Here is a 27,633-nt window from a genome sequence, read left to right as displayed (position 1 = left end):
CTTCTGCCTCCTGTTATTTTCCTAACCTCCTTTGGCTATATATTTTTATATACATTTTGTGGGGACCCAAAAATGGGTTACAACAGATGCCCCCTCTTTATAATGCTTACGGAGCAGATGTTTTGCGCAGTAAGTTTTATAAAGATAAACCCAAAACGGAACTCCCGAAACTGATCTGGTTGAAGCTTGATTGATCTGAAACTTGTCTTTTACAGCAATCCTCCTCAACTTGGAATCCCATCTGGCGATTCCTTTTAACCAATATCGAAATATGAGATCCCTTCTGGCGATCTCCTTTAATCAATTTGGAATCCCATCTGGCGATTCCTTTTTTAATCAACATGAAAAACGAGGTCCCATATGGCGACCTTCAAATAGCGAAACACGAGATCCCTTCTGGCGATCTCCTTTAATCAACTTGGAATCCCATCTGGCGATTCCTTTTATTCAAACGAAATATGAGGTCCCATCTGGCGACCTCCAAATAGCGAAACACGAGATCCCTTCTCGCGATCTCCTTTAATCAACTTGGAATCCCATCTGGCGATTCCTTTTATTCAAACGAAATATGAGGTCCCATCTGGCGACCTCCAAATAGCGAAATACAAGATCCCTTCTGGCGATCTCCTTTAATCAATTTGGAATCCCATCTGGCGATTCCTTTTTTTAATCAACATGAAAAACGAGGTCCCATCTGGCGACCTTCAAATAGCGAAACACGAGATCCCTTCTGGCGATCTCCTTTAATCAACTTGGAATCCCATCTGGCGATTCCTTTTATTCAAACGAAATATGAGGTCCCATCTGGCGACCTCCAAATAGCGAAATACGAGATCCCTTCTGGCGATCTCCTTCAACTTGGAATCCCATCTGGCGATTCCTTTTATTCAACAGGTAATACGAGGTCCCATCTGGCGACCTCCAAATAGCGAAACACGAGATCCCTTCTGGCGATCTCCTTTATTCAACTTGGAATCCCATCTGGCGATTCCTTTTAACCAACATGTAATACGAGGTCCCATCTGGCGACCTTCAAATAGCGAAACACGAGATCCCTTCTGGCGATCTCCTTTAATCAACTTGGAATCCCATCTGGCGATTCCTTTTATTCAAACGAAATATAAGGTCCCATCTGGCGACCTCCAAATAGCGAAATACGAGATCCCTTCTGGCGATCTCCTTCAACTTGGAATCCCATCTGGCGATTCCTTTTATTCAACAGGTAATACGAGGTCCCATCTGGCGACCTCCAAATAGCGAAACACGAGATCCCTTCTGGCGATCTCCTTTATTCAACTTGGAATCCCATCTGGCGATTCCTTTTAACCAACATGTAATACGAGGTCCCATCTGGCGACCTTCAAATAGCGAAACACGAGATCCCTTCTGGCGATCTCCTTTAATCAACTTGGAATCCCATCTGGCGATTCCTTTCAACATGAAATATGAGGTCCCATCTGGCGACCTTCTAATAGCGAAACACGAGATCCCTTCTGGCGATCTCCTTTAATCAACTTGGAATCCCATCTGGCGATTCCTTATTACCAAAGCTGATATCGATGTCGTTCTTCCTGATGGCAGGGTTCAAAACTTTTCATTCTCTCTTTTTCTTGTTCTTCTCGTTGTTCCAGAATCCACTATGGTTCAAAACCGTGATTCTTTGCTATCATCCTCTATGATTCTTTCTTCGTCTCCAATCTTGTTGGAATGCATCAAGGTCTCCTCCTGTAACGATCCAAAAAAACATATATGCAATGATTCATGATTAGATGCCATGCATGCATTCGTACCTGGTTTTGAAACATAGGCCCCATCCTCTTCTTCTAGTTCATGAGACTCCCTCTTAACATAAGCTTGCTTTGGATTCATCTCTCGTGTTGCCTCCTATCATATCCTTGAAGAAGAAGTCTCTGAAAAATGTATGACTTATCATTGCCTCTTTGTCATGCTTTTGTCAAATGCTTTTAGCTTGGTTTTCAAATCTATAGGCTTTCGTAAAACTTTTCATGAAAACATCTCTTATTGCCCCCAGTGTAGAGATGTGATTTTAGTCTGGGCTTTTGTATAAAGAAGAAATTCGTTCAGCCAATGCTAAACTTTTTAGGTGCGATAACAACAAGACATGCACTGTTGGGATTAATGCAAAAAAAATGATTGTTGTGAGATCAATGCAAAAAAGAAAGAAGTCAATGGCCAAACTTTGCTTTATTGATTTAGGAGCCTACATCAAGCATAATATCTTTTTACAGAGTCAGAATTCACAGGTCGAGCTAGGTCTTCTCCATCCATTCTAGCCAACTTCAGCGCTCCTCCTGAGAATGCCTTCTTTACTACGTAAGGACCCTCGTAATTCGGTGCCCATTTGCTTTGATCGTCTCCAGGTAACGACAATATTTTCTTCAATACTAGATCCCCTTCTTGAAACAACCGCGGTCTAACCTTCTTATCATATGCCTTGGCCATTCGTTTCTGGTAAAGTTGGTGATGACATATTGCAGCTATCCTCTTTTCGCTGATCAAGTTCAGTTGCTCATATCTCACTTTGGCCCACTCAGCCTCTTCTAGTTCGGAATCCATTAATACTCTTAACGATGGGATTTCCACTTCCAACGGCATCACTGCCTCCATACCGTATACCAAAGAATATGGGGTAGTCCCTGTCGAGGTCCTGACTGTAGTGCAGTATGCGTGAAGTGCGAATGACAACATCTCATGCCAATCTCTATATGTGACTACCATTTTCTGAATAATCTTCTTGATGTTCTTGTTGGCGGCTTCTACTGCGCCATTCATCTTTGGTCGGTATGGTGAAGAATTCGAATGCTTGATTTTCCATTTAGTACACAGCTCCGCTATCATTTTGCCATTGAAATTCTGTGCATTATCTGTCACTATCTTTTCAGGAGGACCATATCGACAAATCAAGTCCTTTTCTATAAACCTCTTCACTACCTTCTGTGTTACATGGGCATACGAATTAGCTTCCACCCATTTGGTGAAGTAGTCAATAGCCACGAGGATGAATCTATGCCCATTGCTAGCTTTTGGGTTAACCGGACCGATTACATCAATTCCCCACATTGCAAATGGCCAAGGGGATATTAGATTAAATAGGGGAGCTGGTGGCATATTGACCTTGTCACTGTAAATTTGACATTTATGACATTTCCTGACATAGTCGATGCAGTCTTTTTCTAACGTCATCCAAAAATAACCAGCCCTTTGTATTTTCCTTGCTATCATATGCCCGCTAGCATGTGTTGAGCAAATCCCCTCATGGACCTCTCGTAATGCCTTTCTAGCATCTGCCTCATTCAAACACCTTAGCAAGGTTCCATCAAATGATCTTTTGTACAAAATCTCTCCATCTAAATAGAAGTCTATAGCTAACCTTCTTAAGGTTTTCTTATCCGTTTTGGAAGCTCCCACCGGATATTCATGATTTTGCACAAGGTTCTTGATATCATAATACCAAGGCTGTCCGTCTATCTCTCCTTCAACTAAGCAACAGTGAGCTGGGTCATTTCTAATATCAATGTGTACCGGTTGTACCTTGCACTTGAGATCAATGGTAGTCATAGCAGCTAGCGTGGCCAAAGCATCCGCAAAATGGTTCCCCTCCCTTCCCAGATGGGTGAATCTAATTTCTTCAAATTCCTTTGCTAGCGTGGATAGGTATTCCTGGTATGGCCTCAATTTTCCCTCCTTGGTCTGCCATTCCCCTTTAACCTGACAGATAATCAACATTGAATCTCCATATACATCTAACTTCTTTATCTTCAACTCTAATGCCGCTTCTAAACCGAGGATACAAGCTTCATACTCAGCTGTATTGTTGGTGCACTCGAAATGTAGTTTAACCGAAACTGGATACTGTTTCTTATCAGGAGAGATTATTACCGCACCGGCCCCGTTACCATATACATTCACTACACCGTCAAAAAACATCGTCCACCAATCTGTCTTTTCTTCTTCTTTCTCTATTGACAATATATCTTCATCGGGGAAGTCAAAATCCAAAGGTTCGTAATCTTCAACAGCATTATCGGCCAGATGGTCCGCGATTGCACTTCCTTTTACGGCTTTCCTTGTCATATATACTATGTCATATTCTGCTAATAAAACTTGCCACCTTGCAATTCGACTTGAGAGAAAAGGCTTATTACAAATATACCTCAGAGGATCCACTTTTGAAATCAACCAAGTGGTATAGTATAACATATAATGCCGCAAACTCTTTGCCGCCCACACCAACGCACAACAAAGCCTTTCTATCTCCGTGTATCTAGACTCACATTCAGTGAATTTCTTGCTTAGATAATAAATGGCTCTTTCCTTCCTTCCGGTTTCATTATGCTGCCCCAATACACATCCCATGGCTGCTTCAGTTACTGTTAGATATAGTACTAGAGGTTTTCCTGATACCGGAGGAACCAGTAAAGGTGGATTTTGTAAATAATGCTTGATTTTATTGAATGCCTCCTCACACTCCTCATTCCAGGTTCCAGGATTCTTTTTCCTTAGTAGTCGGAATATAGGTTCACACGTCGTTGTTAACTGAGCTATGAACCGAGCAATGTAGTTTAACCTTCCCAAGAATCCTCTTACTTCTTTCTCCGTCTTAGGCGATGACATAGCTTGGATGGCCCTTACTTTATCTGGATCCACCTCTATACCTCTATCACTTACTACAAATCCTAACAGCTTGCCCGATTTAACTCCGAACGAACATTTTGCAGGATTAAGCCTTAGTTCATACTTCCTCAACCTCTCAAACAACTTCCTCAAAACTTCAACATGATCCTCTCCCCTTTTAGACTTGGCAATCATGTCGTCTACATACACCTCAATTTCCTTGTGCATCATGTTGTGGAACAAAGTCACCATTGCTCTTTGATAGGTTGCTCCTGCATTCTTCAATCCAAATGGCATGACCTTGTAGCAGAACGTCCCCCAAGGTGTGACAAAAGTTGTTTTCGCCTTATCCTCCGGAGCCATTTTTATCTGGTTGTATCCTGAAAAACCATCCATAAAGGAATAAGTGGAACTCCGGGCAGCGTTATCTACTAAAACATCTATGTGTGGTAGGGGAAAATCATCCTTAGGGCTAGCTCTATTCAAATTCCGAAAATCCACACAAACTCTAATCTTCCCCTCCTTCTTAGGCACCACAACAACGTTAGATACCCATTGTGGATATCTAACTACTTCTAGGAAGCCAGCATCCCATTGCTTCTCCAGTTCTGCCTTGACCTTGATCCAGACATCTGGGTGGGCCCTCCTCAGCTTCTACTTGACTGGCTTACAACCTTCTTCCAACGGTATCTTATGTACTACAATATTTGTATCCAAACCCGGCATATCTTCATAGGACCAAGCAAAGACATCTGAATATTCTTGTAATAGGGTGATCATTTTTATCCTTTGTTCAGAAGTAATTAAGGTACCTATTTTCAACTCTTTCTTGAGCTGATCACTACCCACATTGATGGTTTCGAGTTCCTCGGCGATAGGCTTCCAAGTCTGTTCCTGTTGTTCTACTAGCCTGGTGAATTCACTAATATTGCTTTCATCCCATTCTTCTTCTTCCATAGCTATCACATGCTCGTTCAAGTTTGGCCATTTATTCTTGATGCTAAATATATGTGATGTTGTAGGAGATCCGCTTTCAGGATTCCTGAAAGCGGGAAGTGTTTGGTGTAAATGCATAAAAAAGAAAGCAATTTGTGGAAAGTGCATGATCTCACAATTTATTTTAAAGAAAAAGTGGGCTCCATGACAAACATAAAATCTAGCTGACATCATGAGCCTTGATTGTCAACTAGAGGAAATAACAGCAAACATAAGCAATGACAAAAGCATGCTAAGGCAAACAAAGTTGGTTTACATTTTGAAAACTACTGGAGCTTCTTGGGTCACCCAGTTCTGAAACTTCTCGTCCTGAGCCAACTTGCGCACAATGGTCTTGGCGGAGACTTCTTCTATGGTGTATACCGTCAGTTGTGGGAGTGCTTCATCTCCCTTTCTTACTACGGTCTTCATGTCATCTCCTTCCACCTTGTTTTCCCCCAAGGTATTTATGCCCATGTTTGACAGTTCTTGACCAAGGCTTTCGGCCTCTTTATCATGTTGCATTATGTATGCAGCTTTTGGGAATGACACGCTAAGGGGAGGGATTTCTAGTTTTTCTTCCTCTAGCTCTCTTCCTTTGATTCTAGCCATCCTTCTTGCCCTTCTCCGACCAGCAGCCCACCGATAATCCTCTTGGTTAGGTTGGTACCCTAGCCCAAATCTTTGAGCAGCACTTTTCACCTTTACCAGATTAACCCCTTCTGGTATCCCGATAATAAGGTTATACTGAAATGGGATCTCGCGGTTCAAGAAGCATAGACTTGCCATCCTTGCTGCTTCTGAGATCCTGGGCCTTCTTAGCACTGTGTTCTCTGGCACCCAGTCGGTGTTCACAATCTCAAAGGCATGGATATTGTTACCCTTGCAATCACCTGCTTCGATAAAAGGCACAGCTACATTCTTTGTCATGGATACTGTCTCCTTGGCCTTGACAGTTACCAACATCCCATTCATGATATACTTCAGGCATTGGTGCAATGACGAAGCTATTGCCCCCGCTGCATGAATCCAAGGTCTTCCTAACAACATACTATAGGAAGGGTGGATATCCATAACCTGAAGTGTTACTAGGAACATTTGTGGTCCCACGTATAGCTCCACTTCTAAAGTCCCAATTATTGGCCTAGGCGATCCATCATACGCTCTGGCCATCATAGTACTTGGTTTAATATGGGATTCATCGATCGGCATTTCTTCCAGCATGTGCTTTGGCAACACGTTAAGGGCCGAGCCATTATCAATGAGTACTTTTCCTATGAGGCAGTCCTTGCACCTAACCGTAATGTATAAAGGCTTGTTATGTCCGGTACCTTCAGCATCGAGCTCGTCAGCTGTGAAGTACAGGTAATTCGTTGCATGGATCCTCCCCACTAGATGCTCCATGGTTTTATGTTCGATGTCTTGGGGTACATATGCCTCATTCAATACCTTTTGCAAGGCGTTTCGATGCGGCTCAGAGCTGAGTATCAAGGACATAAGGGAGATCCTAGCTGGAGTCTTCTTTAGTTGATCCACTATGCAATATTCGCTATGCTTGATCAACTTCAAGAATTCATTCGATTCCTCTTCCGTTACTGGCTTATTAACTTCTAGTGCTTTGTCCAGATCTACCACTTCTTTGCCCTTTGACTTCCTCAACTCCTCGGGCGTAAAGCAACGACCACTCCTGGTCAAACCACTTATCTCAGGCTGGAACAAAGGAAGAGGAGCTCGAACGTTAGAGGCATAACCATAATTATAAGGCATGGCATTGTGATTCCCTTTTGTGTAGGGCGGTTTAACCAAGATTAGCCTTGGGGGCCCATGAGCTGTTGGCTGGATCCTGCATACTCCTGTCATTTCATCTTGACCTTCCATCATACTCACCTCACCGCTGTTCTTCATGGGTTCAATCCTCAACTCCCCCATTTTTAGCATTTTTGCAATCTTTTCGCAAAACTCGATGCAATCCTCAATATGATGTCCATCTCTTCCATGGTATTCACAATAATCATATCCCTCCGAATGGCTCTCCACCTTTGTCTTTAGAAATCCTGATTGTACTAACATGCCGTACAACCTCTTCATGGACACCTTCGACACCTTGCATTGATTTCCCACTTCGATCATGCCTATTCCACTACTATTTGGGGCATGCTTAGGCAATGGGTTTGAATTAACATTGGGCTTGTCCTCAAAGGATACCCATCCCATCTTAATAAGCTCCAACAACCTCTTTTTGAAGGCGTAACAGGTTTCAATCCCGTGCCCGGGATTACCCCCATGGTACTCGCAAGCCAACTCGGGCTTGTACCAAATTGGGAATGGTGGTTGTAGTGGTAGTGTAGGGATAGGAGCTATTTGTCCAATGCTCAACAGTTTGGCGTACATGTCCTTCAAAGGCATGGGTAACGGTGGCAGTTGTTCTGAAGTGTATTTTGTATGGGGTCTTTAGTAGTTTGACTGGTTATTTGTTCGATTAGGGGAAAAAGGTTGGTTAAAGTTTATGCGTGAGAATTGAGAGGTAGGTACTTGAGGATTATGGAAATCTACTCTCTTGCCCTTGTACCCACCTTCCAGATTGTTAACATCGCCTTCTCTCTTTCTTCCAATAAAACCCTTCTTTTCCACTGGCATCGCTATTCGCCCAGCTTTAATCCCTTGTTCTATCCTTTCAGCTATGCATACCGCATCATAGAAATGTTGAGAGGAGCTACCCATTAGGTGCTCATAATAAGGTGCTTTGAAGGTATTGGCAAACAAGCTCACCATCTCCGTTTCTATCAAAGGGGGTTGGACATGCATTGCCTCATCCCTCCATCTTTGCGCATAAGCCCTTACTGACTCCTGGCTCCTTTTCTCCATTGCCATTAGACTTGTTCGATCAGGAGCGATTTCCATGTTAAACTTGTACTGTTTGAGGAAAGCCTCCACCAAGTCTCTCCAGCTCTTGATCCTGATGCTGTCTAACCTCATGTACCAGCTTAAAGCGGATCCTGCTAGGCTATCTTGAAAGAAATAGATTAGCAACTTATCATCACGGATTACTTCTGCCATTTTGTTGCAGTAGGATCGAAGGTGAGTGTTTGGGCATTCCAAACCGGTATACTTAATGAACTCTGGTATTCGAAAATCTTTTGGCACCACAATGTTTGGTACCAAACATACTTCGGCTGCTCGCATAGGGTCAAACCAGTCATTACCCTCAACTGCCCTTAATCTTTCTTCTAGAGCAAATAGCTTGTCTTGGTCCATCACACTGGGAGACCTATTATCCGGGACTCCCTCCGCTGTTAAGTCCACAGTGATTGGAGCGTGAGTTGGCTGGATAGGGGTGATAGGCACAAAATGTTGTTCATTGGCCGAGTTTGCCCCCTGGTTTTGGGATACTTGAGGGACGTGCGCTGCTGGCGCTCCTTCAGGCTGTTGTGCTGATGTTCCCTCCCCGTTCTTAGCTCTTAGAAGCTGCTCAAGTAAATCAGTTAACCGAGAAACTTCATTTTTTACGGACTCCAACTCGGTCTGATAATGTGACTCTAAGTGAGCTCTCTCTTCGTTCTCCATTCTTGCTCTAGACCGGGTGTTGTGGACTTTGGATGCGGGACCTATGTTTCACGATCTGGCATGCATATGATAAATTAAAAACAAATGTGTGATGAAAATATGATGTTCGTGCAAATGTATATTTTAAAGTTGATTCATGACTTTCGTAATCCTTTAGGCAAAATTTCTGAGTTGACCCGATTGCTGTAAAGGAGGGTTTGCCAAGTTCTTTATCATAGTAGCTTACCAAAACACACTTAGAAAGAAAGATAGGTCATGGCCTTCTTATAAATAGAAGTCATTCATACAATGATTACAAAACAGGGCGTTATACATTGTTACCCTTTAAAAGGCGTTTCCCCTATTAGCTAAGTCCCCAATAAAACATGTGATGGCTGCCATGTATTCCCGATACTTTGAAGCATCATTTCCAACTTGGGTAGCTTGTCGTTGCAACCTTTCCGCATAACGGGCTACTTGCTCGACCTGCTTCGTTATATGCCTTATCTTATCATGGAACACAGTGTTATCTGCAATTATCACTTCGTTGCTGGCTCCTAGGGCTTCATTACTTCTTTCCAACACTCGAACCATATCATCCGACCGGGCCAACTTATCCCTTACCCTCTGCAGTTCTTCCTTTTCGATATCCAGCTCGGCTATTTTGGAGTTAATTTGGACTGTAAAGCTGTCCATGTAGCCTTGACATTCTTGACGCTCTTGCTTAGCCTTACTAAGCTCCTCCTCCATCTCGAAGTAATGGCTTCTCAACTCCCTCAACTCTTCTACTTGTATCTCGATCTCAGATTGTAAAGTCATCATTCTTCCTTTCGAAGACTCAGCTCTTTTCTGGTAATCTCTCATATCAGACTCGGCGGCCTTTCTTGCACTTCTCTCTTCCTCAAGCTGCACCATATATTGAGCTCTAATCCTTCTTTCCTCTTCTATGTCGAGCTGGGCTAGCCGATTCTTCTCCTTTTCAACTTCTATTTTCTTTGAAAGAATGCTCTTTCCCTTCTTCAAGGAATCCATCACCTCTTTGTCAACATTCATCTTGCCTTTTGTTGATCTTTTAACCTTTGCCAACTCTTTTTCTGCGAGCCCATTCTTCTTAACCAGCTCATCATATTCGGTCATTCGTTTCTTTAGCTCAGCCTGGACCCCTTTTGCTATTTCTTCCGCTACCTCGGCCCTTTTCTACATTGTTCTAGCTGCTTTCTCAGCTCTTCCTCAATATCAGTCCTTTTCCTTTTTGGTTGCTCTATTGCGGATTCTGGATGTTTTGGTATGGAGAAACCCCTTTCTTCAGAAAGCTCTTCATTCCTCCAAACGGCATAATTCTGGCTGAATGATGTTTCAAATGTGCTCCCTTCTTCCCTTTTTACCATCAGGGGTCTTTCCCAATCTTGTCGGATAAGCTCCATTTCTTCGAGGAAGGGTTGGTGCTTGAATAAACCGATGAAATCAGCTAAACCCAGAGTTCTTGGCGCGTACTGCATTCCACCCAACTGTCTTGTTACTAGGGCGGGCGCGTAACTGATGTACCCGGTTATACCAATCAAGGGAACCCATATCTTATTTCCACAGCTCATTGTGCAGATGGCATTGTTCATCCATGGTGCTTTCCATTTGAAGTTGCTCCTTGGCAATGCTGCATATTTATCTATCCATGCTTTCTCATCCCAATTCTTCCAAGTCTCATCCATGGTAACCTTTAACGGTCGTAGGTCAAACCACCAAAAGTTGTTAAAAATGTCCCTTGGTGTTTCGATATGACTGATAATCCATAAATACAACATAGGGGTGCAACATCTCATGGCTCCTTTTCCATGCATTCTGCAGTGATTGAGTGATAACATGGTTTCTCCCAAAATAGCTGATGAAGGATTGATCTGGTCACGCTCGTATTCTATGAAGACACTTGCTGCTTCCAAACTGATGACTCCGATTTCGGAAGGGAACAATACTAGCCCAAAAATGGCGAAGGCCACCAACCTGTATCGTTCCTCTCCTAACTTGCCTTCTTCAGCATTTTTCTTCATTCGGGCTTCTATGACCTTCCATTTGAAACCCCCCTCGGCGACTCTACATTGACTGATCTTTCCCAAGCCTAATAAACTGACTACCTCCGAAGCTGTGTCCTCAAATCTTCGCCTTAGATACATCCTGTGGCTGTTGTTTGGAAAATCTAGAATCCTTTCATATTCCTCCAAAGTCGGTGTCATATCAATGTTCCTAAAGGTAAAACTCCGATAACTAGGATCCCAAAAATTCAGTAGGGCTTTGATTGCTGCTGCTTGTACGGGTAACCTCATTAGCTGTGCAATTCTCCCATATCGCCTTTCAAAAATAGTCTCATCAATGTATTCCATAATAGACACTAACTTCCCCAAGTCATTTACCATGTGATTTATCTTAGTAATGCAAGGCAACCTACTAGCATCGATTCTTGGGCATTTTCCTTCAGCTACTTGAGTCAACTCAGATTCTTGCCCAAACTCTTGGAAAGATAGGTACTTAGTCATGATTTGGTTCAAAACCTGGATTGATGATTTTAACATTATTAAACATGATGCAAATGAACATAAGATAGATATCCTAAGGACAAGTTCTAATTATTAGGTGAGAATGGGTAGGTTTTCTATCTGGTCTTTAAAAGGGTCTCATATCTGCCCAGTGACGTTCTTCGTAAAGACAGTATGGGGGCGTTGCAAGGAACAGTTAAGGTAAGTATACCCACCATTACCAAGCAGGCACTCAGATATGAGTTGGGTGTTTCACGCATCTGAACCCTGACCAATAGTCATAGGGCAGATCGCTAATCCCCCTCCTAGCTTAAAGCTTTGTGTGTGCTTCTCAAAAAGTATGTGATGCATGTGACAGTTCTATAAGATGCATGAGACAGTTCTATACAAATGCATGAACAATATGTGTAAAAAAAAATTTAAAGCATATAAGCAGATAACAAAAGGAAAGGTATATTAAAAACACACGAAAACAACAAAAAACAAATCAGACAAAAACAAAGCTTAGTCCACAAGGTCCCCAGTGGAGTCGTCATTCTGTCGCGGGTGCGCGGCGTCGCGGCGAAGATTCCACTTTTTAAAATCTAGGAAGTGTGTATGGTATCTATCTGGCAAATGTGGGGAGACAAGAAAATATTGTCTTTTGTTGGTAGGAAAATGGAATGGGAGTCGCCACCTAGTATTTTGGTCACTAGGAACCCTAACTGGTCTAAGAGATTAGGTACGGGGACTGGTTGCGTAAAGGGAAGGTATTAGCACCCTAAATACGCCATACCTAAGGTAAGCTGCATTGTTTATTTGTCTGATAAAATTCAAAGTCTCGTTGTGTTTCCTAGTTGTTGGTCCGTCTATGGTTCAAGAAAAGTCCTCCTCAATAAGGAGGTCCTTATCTTATCGGGTAAAACCTAATCCTTCTAATGTCTATGTATGTTGGTCCGTCTACGGTCCAAGAAAAGTCCTCCTCAATAAGGAGGTCCTTATCTTAAGGGGTAAAACCTAATCCTTCTAACGTCTATGTATGTTGGTCCGTCTATGGTTCAAGAAAAGTCCTCCTCAATAAGGAGGTCCTTATCTTATCGGGTAAAACCTAACCATTCTAACGTCTATGAAAAACCATATTTTTTATATCAGGAATACGTCTTACGTATAAATTCGTAATCCCAAATACTAAAAGAAGACAAAAAGATTTTTTTTGAATTTTTGAAATATTGGCCTAGTTCTCATGGCTTGAATAAACGGGTTATTAAAGCCAAAATGCATGCTAATACATATATTGTTTTGAAATTTCCTTTGTTTGTGTGAAAATATGATGTTATGATATTTATATATATATATGTTGGAGAGACTAGGCCGTATGCATGAAAACAAAATATTTTTTTGTAATTATGTATTTTTTTTATGTTTTGACGAAAACCGGGTATTTTAATACCGGATTTGTATCTTTACAGTATAAAAATACAAACCGATATTGATCAAAATACAGTAATAAAATTACAATAAACTCACATATTTTTGAAATAATTTTCGAAGAAATTAATTAATTTTTCTATATATATCAGATATAAATAATACAAACACAATATAATATACATAACATTTAATATATAATTGGGCCGGGCTGGGCCGATCTCGGGCCAAGGGATATTGGGTCAATCTCGGCCCCAAACAAAATCTGTTTTATCATGGGCCGGAACCAGCCCAGCCAGTAGGGCTGGGCTAGGATCAGTCCGGCCCACAGGAGGAAACCACATTGCTGGGCCAGAACCAATCTGGCCCAGCCTAATTAAAAAACAAACGGGGGGAATTATTTTCCCCCCTTCCTGCATGCAGAACGCTGCTCGTTCTGCATGCAGGAGACGAAACCAAACAATGTGCAAAGAGGGGGGAGAAGAGCACCTGGCGTGGAGGCGGCGGTGCGTCGCTGGTATGTCGGCGGTGCTGCGGTGGAGGCTGGTGGTTTCACTGGCGTGCACTGGTCCCGGCTAGAAGAAGAAGGAGCCGATTCCTGCAGAGGAGAAGGAAAGCTCTCGGCTGGAGCTGTCGGTGTAACTGAGGAAGGAGCTGCTACTCCGGTTGCTGCTGGGCGTCGCTGGAGGAAGGAAGACTGCTGTTGGCCGGCGAAGAAGCTGGAAGGCGGAGGCTTGCTCCTGTGGAGGCTGTCACTGCTGAGGAGGCCGCGGGAGGCGTTGCTGGGGCTGTTGAAGCTGCGGTGAAGGAGCAGCTGAGGTGAAGATCTGTTGCTGGCGTTGTGTTGATGGGCGGGAGAGGGGACAGTGTTTCTTTGTGACTGCTGGAAGAGAATGAGAGGAAAGGAAGGGGGCTGCCCCGGTTTGGCTTTGCAAGAGAGGGGGGGTGTCCCTTGTTGCTGGTTGCTGAGGGGAAGAAGAAAATCAAGGGGAGGGGAGAGGTGTGTGAGGGCTGTTCGGGTGTGTGTGGGTCTGTGGGGGGGCTGGACTACGGTGGAGAGAAAAAAAAAGAAAAGAAAGGGAAGGCTGTTTGCAGGAAAACCGGGCAGAAAAGCTTATTTTGTGCCAACTTTGAGCTCCCCTTTTGCCAAACCGTTTGAGCATGAAAATTGATCCTATTTATAGGGCCGGACAGAGGGTAATCTCGTCTTCAATGGGAAAAACATCCCAGCCCTTGATTCGCCTTGAGTAATTCAAACCGTTGGTTCAAAGTGTGCACCTCGAACTGCCAAATTTGCAGACTGCCCGAGGTGCACGATTTGGGCCACAAAACGGAGCTGTTCCAAACCTTTTTGACCCGACCGGACCACTCCCCAGGATAAATGGGTTCCAGGTGGACATGTCGGTGCATGCTTTGTCGGATTTGGGGGCCAAACGAGGCAGCAAACACGCCTGGAAGTCGGCCACTCGGGCAGCTCGGCGGGGAAGACAGTGAACAGTACCGGGCGATGCGTCGCCTGGTTCCTGCCTCTTTTTTAAGTGCAAAACGGTGCCGTTTTGATAAAAATAGGGATTTCTTTGCCAATTTTCAATTTAGTCCTCCGACTTTCAATTTCGTTCAATATTATTCCCTAATTGACCCTAAAACTTCTGATTTGATGCAATTTAGTCCCGACATAACTTCACCTTCGGCCCCAAAGTTACGCGCCTTTTGCAATATGGTCCTTGGTCTCGGATTTATGCAATTTCATCCCTAATTGGCCATTAAACTTTCAATTTCTTCAATTTGGCCCCCGGATTTTGTTAATTGCAGCCCCTATACTTGCGCGCCTTTTCCAATTTGGTCCTTGGTTTCAGATTTCTTCAATTAAGTCCCTAATTGGCCCTTAAACTTCAATAATTATGCAATTAAGCCCCTGATTTGAACTAATAAATTCCTAAAAAATATATTTTGGCCCCAGAACTTAAATTTCTTCTAATTAAAGCCCAAATTGACTTAAAAATCAATTTTTCTTACAATCAAATCTCCTATAAATTCATTTAAGAATCCAATTAAGTCCATAAACATCCAAATTTGGGCTTTTCTCCTCAAATTTCAAATTTCCCTTCTCAACAGGGCTCTCCTCCTTCAAGAATATACTGTCAAAAATCCAATCTTTGTATTTTTACCCTCCTTGACCAATTTTCCACCCATTTTCTGAGCGCTTCTGCCTCCTGTTATTTTCCTAACCTCCTTTGGCTATATATTTTTATATACATTTTGTGGGGACCCAAAAATGGGTTACAACAAATGGTATCATCGCAGTTGCTTGCAACTTTTAGCAACTAAAAGATGTCAGCATTAAATCCTCGCCCAATCAAGATTTGTCGATGGCGTCATAAAAATTATATCTACTCAGAAAATGACTAATCCTTGGAGAGTTTTTTAATCAAGATTTAAGCAATAAATATCACTCTCAGTTGAACTATACTTGCACTAAATATACACAGCAAGGGAGCCAGCACTGTATGTGTTAGAAATATTTGAAACAGAGAAAAGTAAAAATGGAAGCACGGTGAAGATATATTATTTTTTTAAAAGAGAAAGTACAATACTTTGAACATATATAATAGGTTAATTCAATAGAATTAAAAGATAAACATATTTTTAATAATTACATGAATATACCTAGGAGAGACACATAGGAGACACATAGAAGAACTCTAAAAGACATTTTGAATTAAAACTTCAAAATTAATTTCAACAGTATGAACTCCTACGTTAAAAGTCCATTCTTGGAGAGTTCGTAGCTAGCTAGCGCCGCTCTTAGATAAGCATAGTTGAAAAGAAATCCAAGAGAAAGATCTTCTGCAAAATCTATCATACCTTGGTTTTCTAAGGAGCATGCGGAGGGGCGAAAGAGGGAGAACAAGAATAAGAGAAAGCATAGGTCGTTGTGTGTTAGTAGTTCGGGATACAGCTCATCTCTTAGAAGGAAGAAGAGGAAGCAGGAGAAGAGGGAAAGTCATAGGAGCTATAGCTCGTCCTCTGATGAGTCTTCAGACTCGGGAATGGAATCTGATTCTAATGACAAGAGCAGAAGGAGGAGGTTTAGGAAGAATAGCTTGTCCTCTAATGAGTCACACTCTAGTTCGGAATCTGATTATGATTACAGGGGCAGCAAGAGGAGACTTAGGAAGTGAGTGTCTTCAGACTCGGGATCGGAATCTGATTCTGATGACAAGAGCAGAAGGAGGAGGTTTAGGAAGAATAGCTTGTCCTCTAATGAGTCTTCTGATTCAGACTCGAGTTCGGATTCTGATTCTGATTACAAGGGAAGCAGGAGGCGACTTAGGAAGTATAGCTCGTCTCGGAATCTGAATCTGATTCTAATGACAAGAGAAGCAGGAGGAGGCTTAGGAAGAACAGCTCATCCTCTGACAAGTCTTCTGATTAAGACTCTACTTTCGCTGATTCTGATTACAAGAGCAGGAGGAGGAGACATAGGAAGTATATCTTGTCCTCTGACAAGTCTTCTGATTCAGACTCAAGTTCGGAATATGATTCTGAAGACAAGAGAAGCAGGAGTAGGCTTAGGAAGTATAGCTCGTCCTTTGACGAGTCTTCGGACACGGGGTCTGAATCTGATTCTAATGACAAGAGCAGCTGGGGGAGGCTCAGGAAGAACAGCTCATCCTCTGACAAGTGTTCTGATTCAGCCTCTAGTTTCGAATTTGATTCTGATGACAAGAGAAGCAGGAGTAGACTTAGGAAGTATAGCTCGTCCTCTGATCATGAGTCTTCAGACTAAGGATTGGAATCTGATTCTGATGACAAGAGCAGTAGGAGGAGGCGTAGGATGTATAGCTCGTTCTCTGACGAGTCTTCTTATTCAGACTCGGGTTCTGAATCTGATTCCGATGAAAAGATAAGCAGTTTGTCCTCTGATGAGTCTTCTAATTCAGACTTAGGTCCAGAATCGGATTCTGATGACAAGAGCAACAGGAGGAGGAGCAGAAGGTATAGCTCGCCCTCTGACGTCTATTCTGATTTAGACTCGGATCAGAAATTTATCCTGTTGACAAGAGCAGAAGGAGGAAGATGAGGCATAGCACGAGAAGATGATGTGAGGCAATCAAAGAACCTAAAACAAAATGGTCTTTCATTTTTTTTGATAACTAGTGAAATGCATTAAAACGCCAAAAGCTGGCGGGAAGGAGGAGTTACAAATCTTCAAAAACACACAGATTTAGCAAAAGAACCAAACGAAGAAGAAGAGGCCAAAAAAACCACAAGAACAGAGCAACAGCCCTAGTATGCAGCTTTGCCTCCACACAAAACAATAGAGGTCTTTAGACCAAGCACCTGCTATAACCAGCCATTACCTCTTTAGAATGCAAAACAATCAAAACCTGACAAAAAACAAACCATCTTCACCAAGAGCCGCAAACAGAACTTTTTGTTTTTTCGTGTTTTGAACAGATGTATAATGAATATGAAATATGGAAATAGTATTTTTTCTGCAAAAAATGTACTGTGAAAACAAGAACAGAAAGTTTTCTAATCTTAAAAAGAACAGAAAATTTAATCATGCACACAGCTGAGAGAGAGGAACAGAGATACTATCTCCACAGTAAGAAAACTGCATGATTTGATGGTCTTGTGTTCTCTTTGTTGCATTAAACTCATTCTAGAAGTTCAAAGACGGCAACCACTACTTGCAACCACCGTATGCAGTCACCGCCAGCGACTTCTCAAACTGCCAGCCACCAGCTGCCTGTCGCAAGTCACCAGCTGTCAGCCGCCTTTACAAACTGCCAGCAGCCTTTACAATCCGCCAACTAAGATTTTTTCTTACTTTCAATTTGTGTATAAATAGGCAACTAAGTTTATGCTATTATCAGTGTGTGGGAGAGATAAGATAGAAATACTAGAGAGAAAAGAGAGGGCGTGTATTAAGAGCTTTTGTTTATTTTGTAAGCTTCTTGTAGTTGAAATAAAACCGTGTGTTTTATCCCCTCTGAGTGTTTCAAAGCCACCACCAGTGGTTTCTCCCACCAACAATTGGTATCAGAGCCTTGTTCGTCAGAAAAACAGAGGCGTTGTTGGGATACATCCGTTTTTTCAAAGTTGTCAAAAACAAGTTTTGATCATTTCACAGTGTAGGGTTCATCCATACGAACTCGCTGGTGCAAAAATCAGCTTCATCGGAGCCAGAGGTAGCCCACACGCTCCGACTGAAAGTTTGTCACTGTAGCCCACGCGCAGACGACGCACCCTGAGAAAGAGTAAAGTTTGAAATGTTGATCCAACTTCAAAAGCTTAGTAGGAAGCTTAAGGTACTTGACATGTACTAGACTGGATATACTCTACGGAGTTGGTCTTATCAGCAGATATATGAAGATACTAGACCAGTCTCACTTGAATGCAGCCAAGAGAATTCTTTGCTACATCAAAGAAACAATAAATGAAGGTATGTTTTATACCTCAAGTAAAAACTTCAATCTTGTTGGCTACTCGGATAGTGATTGGGGTAGAGATCTGGATGAAAGGAAAAGCACAACGGGATTTGTCTTTTTCATGGGAGATACATCTTTCACATGGTCATCCAAGAAGCAATCGATAGTAACGTTGTCAAGCTGTGAAGCTGAATATGTTGCTGCCAACTCAGCTGTATGCTATTTAATATGGTTAAGGAATATGCTGAAGCATTTAGGATTTCCTCAAGAAAATCCTACAGAGATTTATATTGATAATTGATTAGCGATTGCATTAGCAAAGAACCCATCGTATCATGAAAGAAGTAAACACATTGATACACGTCATCACTTTATCCGAGAGCATGTGAATAACAAAGAAGTTGAACTGATATCCTGCAAAACAAATGATCAAGTTGCAGATATCTTTACAAAACCATTGAAGAGAGAAATATTTATCAGATTGAAGTTCATACTTGGCATGACATCCCTCGATTGAGTTTAAAGGGGGAATTTGTTGCATTAAACTCATTCTAGAAGGTCAAAGACGACAACCACCATTTACAGTCACTGCCAGCGACTTCTCAAACCGCCAGCTATAAGCTGCCAGCCACCAGCTGTCAACCGCCTTCACAAACCGCCAGCAGCCTTTACAAGCCGCCAACTAAGATTTTTTCTTACTTTCAATTTATGTATAAATAGACAACTAAGTTTATGCTATTATCAGCGCGTGGGAGAGATAAGAGAGAAACACTAGAGAAAAAAGAGAGGGCGTTTATTAAGAGCTTTTGTTTATTTTATAAACTTCTTGTTATTAAAATAAAACCGTGTGTTTTATCCCCTCTCAGTGTTTCAAAACCATCACCAGTGGTTTCTCCCACCAACACTCTTGTACTTCCTCCTTACCATCAGCAGAATCATTTCTGATATCTTGATTTTCTTATTCCTCTTCCCCGAGTATGTCCAGGGTAGGGTACAAAGTAGGATGTGAAAAACAACCACAGCTGAAGTTGCACACGCGACATAACCAAACACAAAACTAATTTAGATTGAATAATCAAACTTCCTTCGATGATCACTTGAACATCTATACAAAGGCTTTCCACTTATTCTTTTGTTATTTGCAAAGCTGTCTTCTGAAACAATGGCACTTACAAAGCTTGGCACTGGTCCTGATAATAGATTGTTAGCTACATTAAAGGTCTTGATACGATCGATCGAGCTGGGAACTTTGTGGTGGGATATGACCTATTAGCTTGTTGTGGTCCAGTTTTAGATCATTTAGATAATAACAATCAGCAATACTTGCTGGGATTTCACCAAAGAAGTTGTTGAACGATAGATCAAGGGGAATTTTATCTACAATTTTATGTTCTCAATTTTAGCTACTTTCACCATAACTATAGGTACTGAAACTGACATTTATTGCTTGAAATCTATTAAAAATTCTGTGATAGAGACCCTTATAGTTACTTAAGCGCTGCGTGGGACTTCAACAACAATACATAAGGTTTCATCTGTAGATTTATGGGAATCGAATGTTGGCATCTTGATGGGAACAGAATTTTAAATGTCAGACTCTCAGACCTTTTATCAGCGTACTGGACAGTATAGCAAGAAAGATAAAAACTTTGAAAGTAAGAATAAATGAGAGATATGAAACAATACTATTTTAAAGGAAAAAGGAATTGAAATCTCATACAGCATTTTTAAGGGTCATTTGTACACAACAAATCTCATTGTTTTTGCAATGATCGGGCAGAAATGTGCCACAGACTCAAGAAATAAACTCACTCAAAGAGCTATTTCACTCATTGCATTCTTTTTTATTTTTATAGCTATATATAGTATATGGTAATAAATAAATCTTTTTCTGAGTTTGATCAACCATTCCCTCTTTAATTAGGCTCTCATAAACAGCTAGTGGGCTGAACAAGGCCTGAAGCAACTCCACCAGCATTGCTGCATGAAGCTTCAGCTTGCTGATTCTTGTATGTGAGCTTTACATCTTCCAATTTGATACCCGCGCATGGATATTTTTTGCTACAATCAAATTTCACTGCAATCTCCGTAGCCGATGATCCATGGATGTCTTGGTAGGTCACATCACTAATTTTCACACCGGAAAACTGTTTAATGTACAAGAAAATGGAGAAAGATTTTAGTGTATTTTACGTGTTACCATTCAAAATCTAATGAAAACTAGTATAGACGGTAAATTTAATTAACGTACCTGGCCTGGGCAATTCTCCTCGCCGGGGCAATAGTTCTGGTCGATTACAATGGGATTGTGGACATTAGTCATGACTGCATGTTGAAAAAGAATATTTCTAGCAAAACCATTGCTAGGCCTTCCCCATGTCTTAATTCTCACCCCATTTTCGGTACCAGTAAATGTAGTGGTTTTGACTGTTACGTTTTGCACACCAGCCTCTTGAGAGTCCTTGCCCAAACTTCCAATGCTACATCAACAATGTAGGCGTTATTTTAATTCCCTTGATGAGCAACACAATGAATATTAGGAGGACATGATATTAATGCATGGTTGATTATCATTAGACTACAATTTCCTTGACTACCTGATTCCATGGCCAGGTCCACATGCCACATTTTCAATCCAAAGATTAGAGGTACCAGGGCCAATTGATACACAATCGTCACCAGTTCCAATCCTAGAATTCAAGATGGTGACTCCGGTCGATGATTGAACGTGAATTCCATCGGTGTTAGGGCTATCTCCGGCAGCAGAGACTCTCACTCCTTGCACTTTGACGTTTTGGCAGGCATTGATGACAATGTGGAACATTTGGCTATTCAATGATGCCAATCCGGTAATTGCGATGTTGTTTGAATTGGAGAATTCAAGTGACTGCACCATAAATAGATTAACAAGAAAATTAAGAAATTGAAAATAGATGGCGTGATTTTCGTCTACAGGCCAAAACTGTAAGATATTTCATTATGTCTGTTTAGCATACCGTCGCGCCGCTGGGGCAATCCTTGCCGGAATTCTTGCATGACCACAGTCCTGCTCCTTGTCCATCAAGAGTCCCTCCGGATATAGTAACCCCATTAACATGCTCAAAGATTAGCCAATTTTTAGTCCTACCAAGGACCCCATAGTCTGATGGAGCGACTAGGGTACCATCTATACGTATCGAAATAGCATTATTCTTGCAAGGACCCTGAAACCTCACTTGACCTAAAGCGAAACTCCCTTTAGGAACAGAGATAGTGGCTGGCTGTGTGGAGGCGCATGCCTGTGACCAAGCAGCCGCAAAGGCCTTGGTTGAGTCAGTTTTTCCATCAGGGTTGGCCCCATAACTTAGCACACTGTATTGTACTGCTGCCTTCGCTAAAGGTGAGAAGGCAAAGGAAATGGAGAGAAGGGTGATAAGAAGAGGGCTCACTGGTAGTGGAAGGACTGCCATAGCTTGCTCGTTTTGGTTTTGATATATATATGAATCGATGTAAGTGATCAGTGGTTGAAAGGGAGAGAAAGAGAGACTTTGTTGTGCTTGGATAGTACTGATGGGATATTGTCGATGCAGTCAGAAGCGGTATTTATAGGAAATTAAGTTGCCAATGGAATATGGAATTTTTTGGGTATTTGAAATAAATATTAGGCGAAATTCATACGCAGAATTTATGAAATGGAAAAGTATAACCGCTGTATCCTTTCAGCATTAATTAAGGATTTAATTACTGCTAATTAACAGTGGCTAATGTTGTAATAATTAAATAATTTTAAATTTCAAAATTTTAATCTAATCACCATCTATTAGCTATTTATACCAAATATTGGATCTGTGATGCAATTAGATAAAAAAGATTGAAATAACATTACCAAATCACGAATTAATTACTCTAATACTTGTAATTAAAGATTACTGTTTTGGTTTGAGTGTCATGAATTATACCTATTTTTTTTTTCTTATATATATATATGAGTGGCTTAATTAACTCAAAATTAACTATGAAACAATAATATTAATTGATTTTTAGTTTATTACAATTGTATAACTAAGAAAATAATGGGAGATTAATATATCAGAATTCTACATATAATATATATTCCTTTATTGTCATTTTAAAAAGTCATATATCCAGAACCAACATGCGTATGAAAGGATGGAGAAGGACAATTGCATGGATATGGTTGGCTTGAGATGACAAATTCCTAAATTAGGTAGGTTTTCTTATTAAATATATTATCCATAATATCAATAAATGTTAAGCAATATCTATTCGATAACACGACACAGAAAACATGCACCACCGCCTTGCCTACCACCTTACCGCCTCTTTTTTCCCGCTGTAATGTTACTTCCATATCTCTCTTTGCTTCCACCACAAGCTCAAAGCCTTGAAATCCTACTCTCTCTCTCTCTCTCTCTCTCTCTCTAGTTGACTAGCTACGTACAGGGAGTGTACCTCCTCTTTTTGGTACACATAATTAAAACAAGATATCAGGCATGGTTATATATTAGAATAGTTTTTGGGTTTCCTCTTGTACAAGGGTGGTTTGTTGAGTGAATTCCAAAATAATTTTATTTATTTTTTACATAAAACAATATTGTATACTGTAATTCTGTGGGTTGAAGGTTGGAACCAATCGATAGCAATTAAAGTATGTGTGGCCTTCACTAGCCATTTTTGCATGTTTCTTTCCAAAAGTCTGGTTGCTTTAATAGCTTTCATGAGTTTAATTGTGCCAAGATTTTGAGGACATGTACCAGCTTAATCAAATCACAGGCACCAAGCTCCACCTCATACCAGAGAGGAAATGGGGCGAAAAGATATGCTATCAATTTAAAAAGTAGGAAATGTTAATTACTCTATCTTTCGTATTATCTTTTTAAATGATATGCTAAAATAAATTAAATGATGTCAATGAAGGATCATGATGAAATCAAAATCATACTTTTGCTTGCTATCAATTTACTCGAAGGGATTACTGGGAAGACTAATAAGAATTAATTAGTTTCTCATTGTTCATATAATGTAGTCTGCGTTTCATCTCAATTACAGATTTAAAAATATTTGATTAATTAATACATCCTTTAATTTTGTATGAATCCCATGTGATTCTTCTTAAACTTACTTTTTTTTTTCAAGAACTATGTTCATACCAGCTACATATATAGATTTGAATTCCGATTCACAAGTTAAATCCCATGTGGAGAAGGGAATTGATTATTCCCCCGATTGACCTTGAGTTGTCAGAATTTACTGTCTATTATTTAACAAGTACGGTACCTTAATTCTATCATCTCTCGGGATCTTGGATTAATTGTTAAAATAATTAACAGGCCTTTACTTCCATTATTGTAATTCATCTCAATGATTGCTCGCTCGAAACGCTATATATGGAGATCGATGAGATCTTGAGTGCAGAAGGGATAATAATATTTTTCAACTTTTGAACAGTACAGGTTGTAGGGCTCACATGTATTGTTCAAAAACCAAAATTCCTGGCTGAGCTTGATCGACAGACAACAAGGAATGGGCTTTTGGTGTGTTTGAAAACCAAAACTTGCATGTCTTCTATAGCTTCGTTGCAACTGCCTTGTTTCAGGCAAATAATATTGTTTCTAGAGCGAGGTAGCATGTGATGTGTTTGACCATCACTTTCATACACGTAGTAATTTGAGGTTAATATGCACATGCATGGCATCCCAAATTCAACATCTAACTCCATCCACATGGTATATATTCTAGTCTATATAATAATAATAATACCATAAATATACAGTTAACAACCACAACAAGACACGTTAACTTCTCACTTAAATCGTAGATTAAGCCACAAAACTTACATAAATATACATCTAGCTAGTTAGTTTGGCAATCTAGCTACCTAGCTCGATCCCATAATCATTTCCTTTAATTATGTACTGGTTAATTATTGGCCTTCATGAGCCCTACACCCCTCCCTCCTCGTATATAAACAGACTCTTCTGCTAGATAGCTGCTATGAAATAAATTAAATTAAAAAGTAAAATCAGTTTGCAAGTGCAATATTGATGAGATTAAAAAAGAAATAATTGAAGAGAACATTCAGGAATCATATTTTACGATTCCTTTTTTCTTGTAAGCGTGTTTAGTAATGGGGTGGATGGTGTTTTTTAAACTGTTTCGTCATTAATCACCACAGATAAAGTCATAATTCCATATATAGCAGATGGCCTCCAAACTCCCAAGGTTGGTTGTTGATCAAATAAATTGCTCATGTTAACTGTTCATGAATAAATGCATATATAGCACATTTGTGTGTATAAAAGATTATAGGCACATGCACGAGTATGATTTTCAACGAGACAGTTGAAGAAGAAAGCCCCCTGCATGTGGTAAACTTGAGAAATAACTATACAAGTCAAGTAGTGCCCTCTCCATGCTCAGATAAAAGGAATAAAAGCCTTAGCGTTCAATTTCTTTGGCTTAACCCATAAGTTACAGTCTCTTTATTTTGGTACATAATCTCAGCCTGAACTTGGACCTTTACATATAGAATTGTCATCATATGCGCTCTACGGAACCATACTGCTGTGGGGTACTATATGTATGCTTGACCTTATGATTTATAATAATATATAATATATTGATCGTGAAATTGCAAGACAAACACGAACAAATAGAATATGCATGGAATTTCAGGATCAGGAGAGAAGAAAGTTGAATTTGGAGCAGATATCATGTGCCTAACAGTTAATATAAGCCAACATCATGTGATAAGTTAGTTTGATACTCCAAAAGCACAAGCTGCCTAAAACAAGGAATCCCATAAACAAGGGAGTTGCATTTACGACCACATAAATGTGTATCTTTTCTGTTTTCATCCCCCAAGAAACATCCAATTGCAACTTGTGTGTTTGTGTTTGTGTTAGAGATTTTTTTTTTTTTACATGGACTTGCTTATTATCGATCTGATCTCATGGACAATAATTGATAAAGGGCAGCATTTTTTTTTATGTTCATCTTAATTAGGTAAAGCTAGCTATACGTCAATGGCGGTTAAATTAAGGAATCCACATCTTGGATAAACTCATTAATAATTATAAGTTAATTTGTCCAAGATTATATATTCTAAAATTAAGAAGGTCCACAACTTGCGGGGGACATGTTCGATGTCACGACAATCATTCTTCTAAATTAGAATTATCGAGAAATGATGTGGGTGAAAAGAATAAGGAATTCTTGTTTTTTATTAGTAAAAGAGGGGTAATGAGAGTCGTCACTTAATATTTTGGACACTATGAACCCTAACTAGTTTTAGAGTTTGGGTAAGGGGACAGATTACGTAAAGAGAATGTATTAACACTCCTAATATGTCTTACTTGAGGTAAACTGCATTGTTTATTTATTTGATGTAAACTAAGGCAATATTATTTTCTAATCGTTGGCTTATCTAATATTTAAGAAAAGTTTTTCTCAGTAAAAAGATTCTTATCACATAAGTTAAAACATAATGTCAACATAAAAATAAAATAAATTATCTTTTTATTTAATATCAAGAATACATTTTAATTACGTATAAGTTTATAATTTCGAATATTAAAAAAAACAAAATATTTTTTTTTGCTTTCACAATTCACTGTTTTTGAGTTTGAGTATAATTTAGTTAGGTTTGGAACGTACATACATGAATGTAATGTGTGGGACTGTTGATGAGATTTGAAAGATCCCAAGACGAAACAAAGGCAACCAGTTAAAGAAAGATGTGTGGAAGAATGAATTGCCTAACAATATCTGCAGCTGTCTGTCATCACATTCTATTCGATGCCGTTTTCGTGGATACTACAGTACTTGCACATAAATAGCCGTTGTTCCAAGGCACGTAATAATATCTGCATGCTTGCTTTATTGGAAGTAAATTCCAAAAAACCTTTTCTTCTTCTTTTTTATTGAAGATAAAGGTTACTAATTTCCTGAATAAATTCTAACTTAATTTACACCCATCATATATATATATATATATATATGGGATCGAAGAGACATAAATCTAAAAGGAATATTAATATTAAGAAAAAGAAAAACATAGAAAAAAACAAAAAGCAGCCTTGTTCATGTGCCTAAAGCAAAGAGGCTGCCGTGACCTCGCACAAGAAAAGATGAGGGAAGGGATGATGCATGTTTGGCCTTAGCTAGCTAGTCTCTATTTTGTTTCTCACGTTTACGGTGAACCCATTTTTTATTTATTATTATAATTTCTTTGCTTTATGTTATATTTAAAAGTAATTAATTAAAACTCCCATTTCAAGCAACCTTTTGTACGTACATTAATCCTTCCTAAAGAAACATATATTATTACTTTCTTTTTATTATTATTATATAAAAGAGGTTAGAATTAAAGAAAAAGGAAACACTAATTAATGTCGACTTATTAGCACGTACATATTATTGTAATTATTTTTCATACCCGTAATTTGTATACAGTGAATGTACATTCAAACGTAATTTAGAGTCTTGTAGATTAGCTTTGGACACACTAAGTAACGACCTTTTCCTTCATTCTGACGTTTTTTTTTTTTTTTTAAAAAAAAATACTGAGTACAGACTTTGTCAATTCTTAGAGTCTCATACAACGATTTAAGCTTTCCAATTCTTTGTCGTATCACAAGAAGAAATAATTACTACTTCCTTACGTAGCAACTGCTAAGGTCCCCATGATTCAACAGCAAGACTTGCTTATATATATGCTTTCACCATTTATTTGTTGAAGACAACAAGAATAACATTCATGTGTATACTTAAGGAATTAACATGGGATCATGGCCAGAATTTAATGTCTATTGATCTATATATATGCATGAAATCATTATCCATGCATCCTCACATGGAGGAAGTTTCTGCTTGTACGCAGCAGATGAATCGCATAGTGTAAATGCAAGCCATCTACCTAATTGCTGTAGGTACGCACGTAAAGGAATTTCAGTAAAGAAAAATTAAAATTAATTAAAACTGAAGAATCCATTAATATAAAGCTTACCTCCCTTCTCTTGAATTACGGCGCAGCTTTATTTTGCATTTAATTATTTCTGCAATTAAAACTCCATTAATTAATTCCTCTCTTGACCCTATAAATACCTCCT

General features: G+C 39.9%; 1 protein-coding gene across 1 annotated transcript; it reads right to left on the bottom strand.

The window, feature by feature from the left end:
• Positions 1-20,192: 20,192 nt before the first annotated feature.
• On the bottom strand, positions 20,193-22,072 carry LOC7459926 (polygalacturonase). Its single transcript, XM_002310349.4, has 4 exons — positions 21,520-22,072; positions 21,121-21,410; positions 20,775-21,003; positions 20,193-20,670 (listed from the first exon to the last, which is right to left on the bottom strand). The coding sequence occupies exons 1-4, from the start codon at positions 21,970-21,972 to the stop codon at positions 20,452-20,454; spliced, it is 1,191 nt and encodes a 396-aa protein (XP_002310385.2). The 5' UTR covers positions 21,973-22,072; the 3' UTR covers positions 20,193-20,451.
• Positions 22,073-27,633: the final 5,561 nt, after the last annotated feature.

This window comes from Populus trichocarpa, chromosome 7 (genome assembly GCF_000002775.5).
Source record: "Populus trichocarpa isolate Nisqually-1 chromosome 7, P.trichocarpa_v4.1, whole genome shotgun sequence".
Taxonomy (NCBI): domain Eukaryota; kingdom Viridiplantae; phylum Streptophyta; class Magnoliopsida; order Malpighiales; family Salicaceae; genus Populus; species Populus trichocarpa.
The sequence above is the reverse complement of the archived record's forward strand: the minus strand, read 5'-3'. Positions and strand labels throughout refer to the sequence as shown.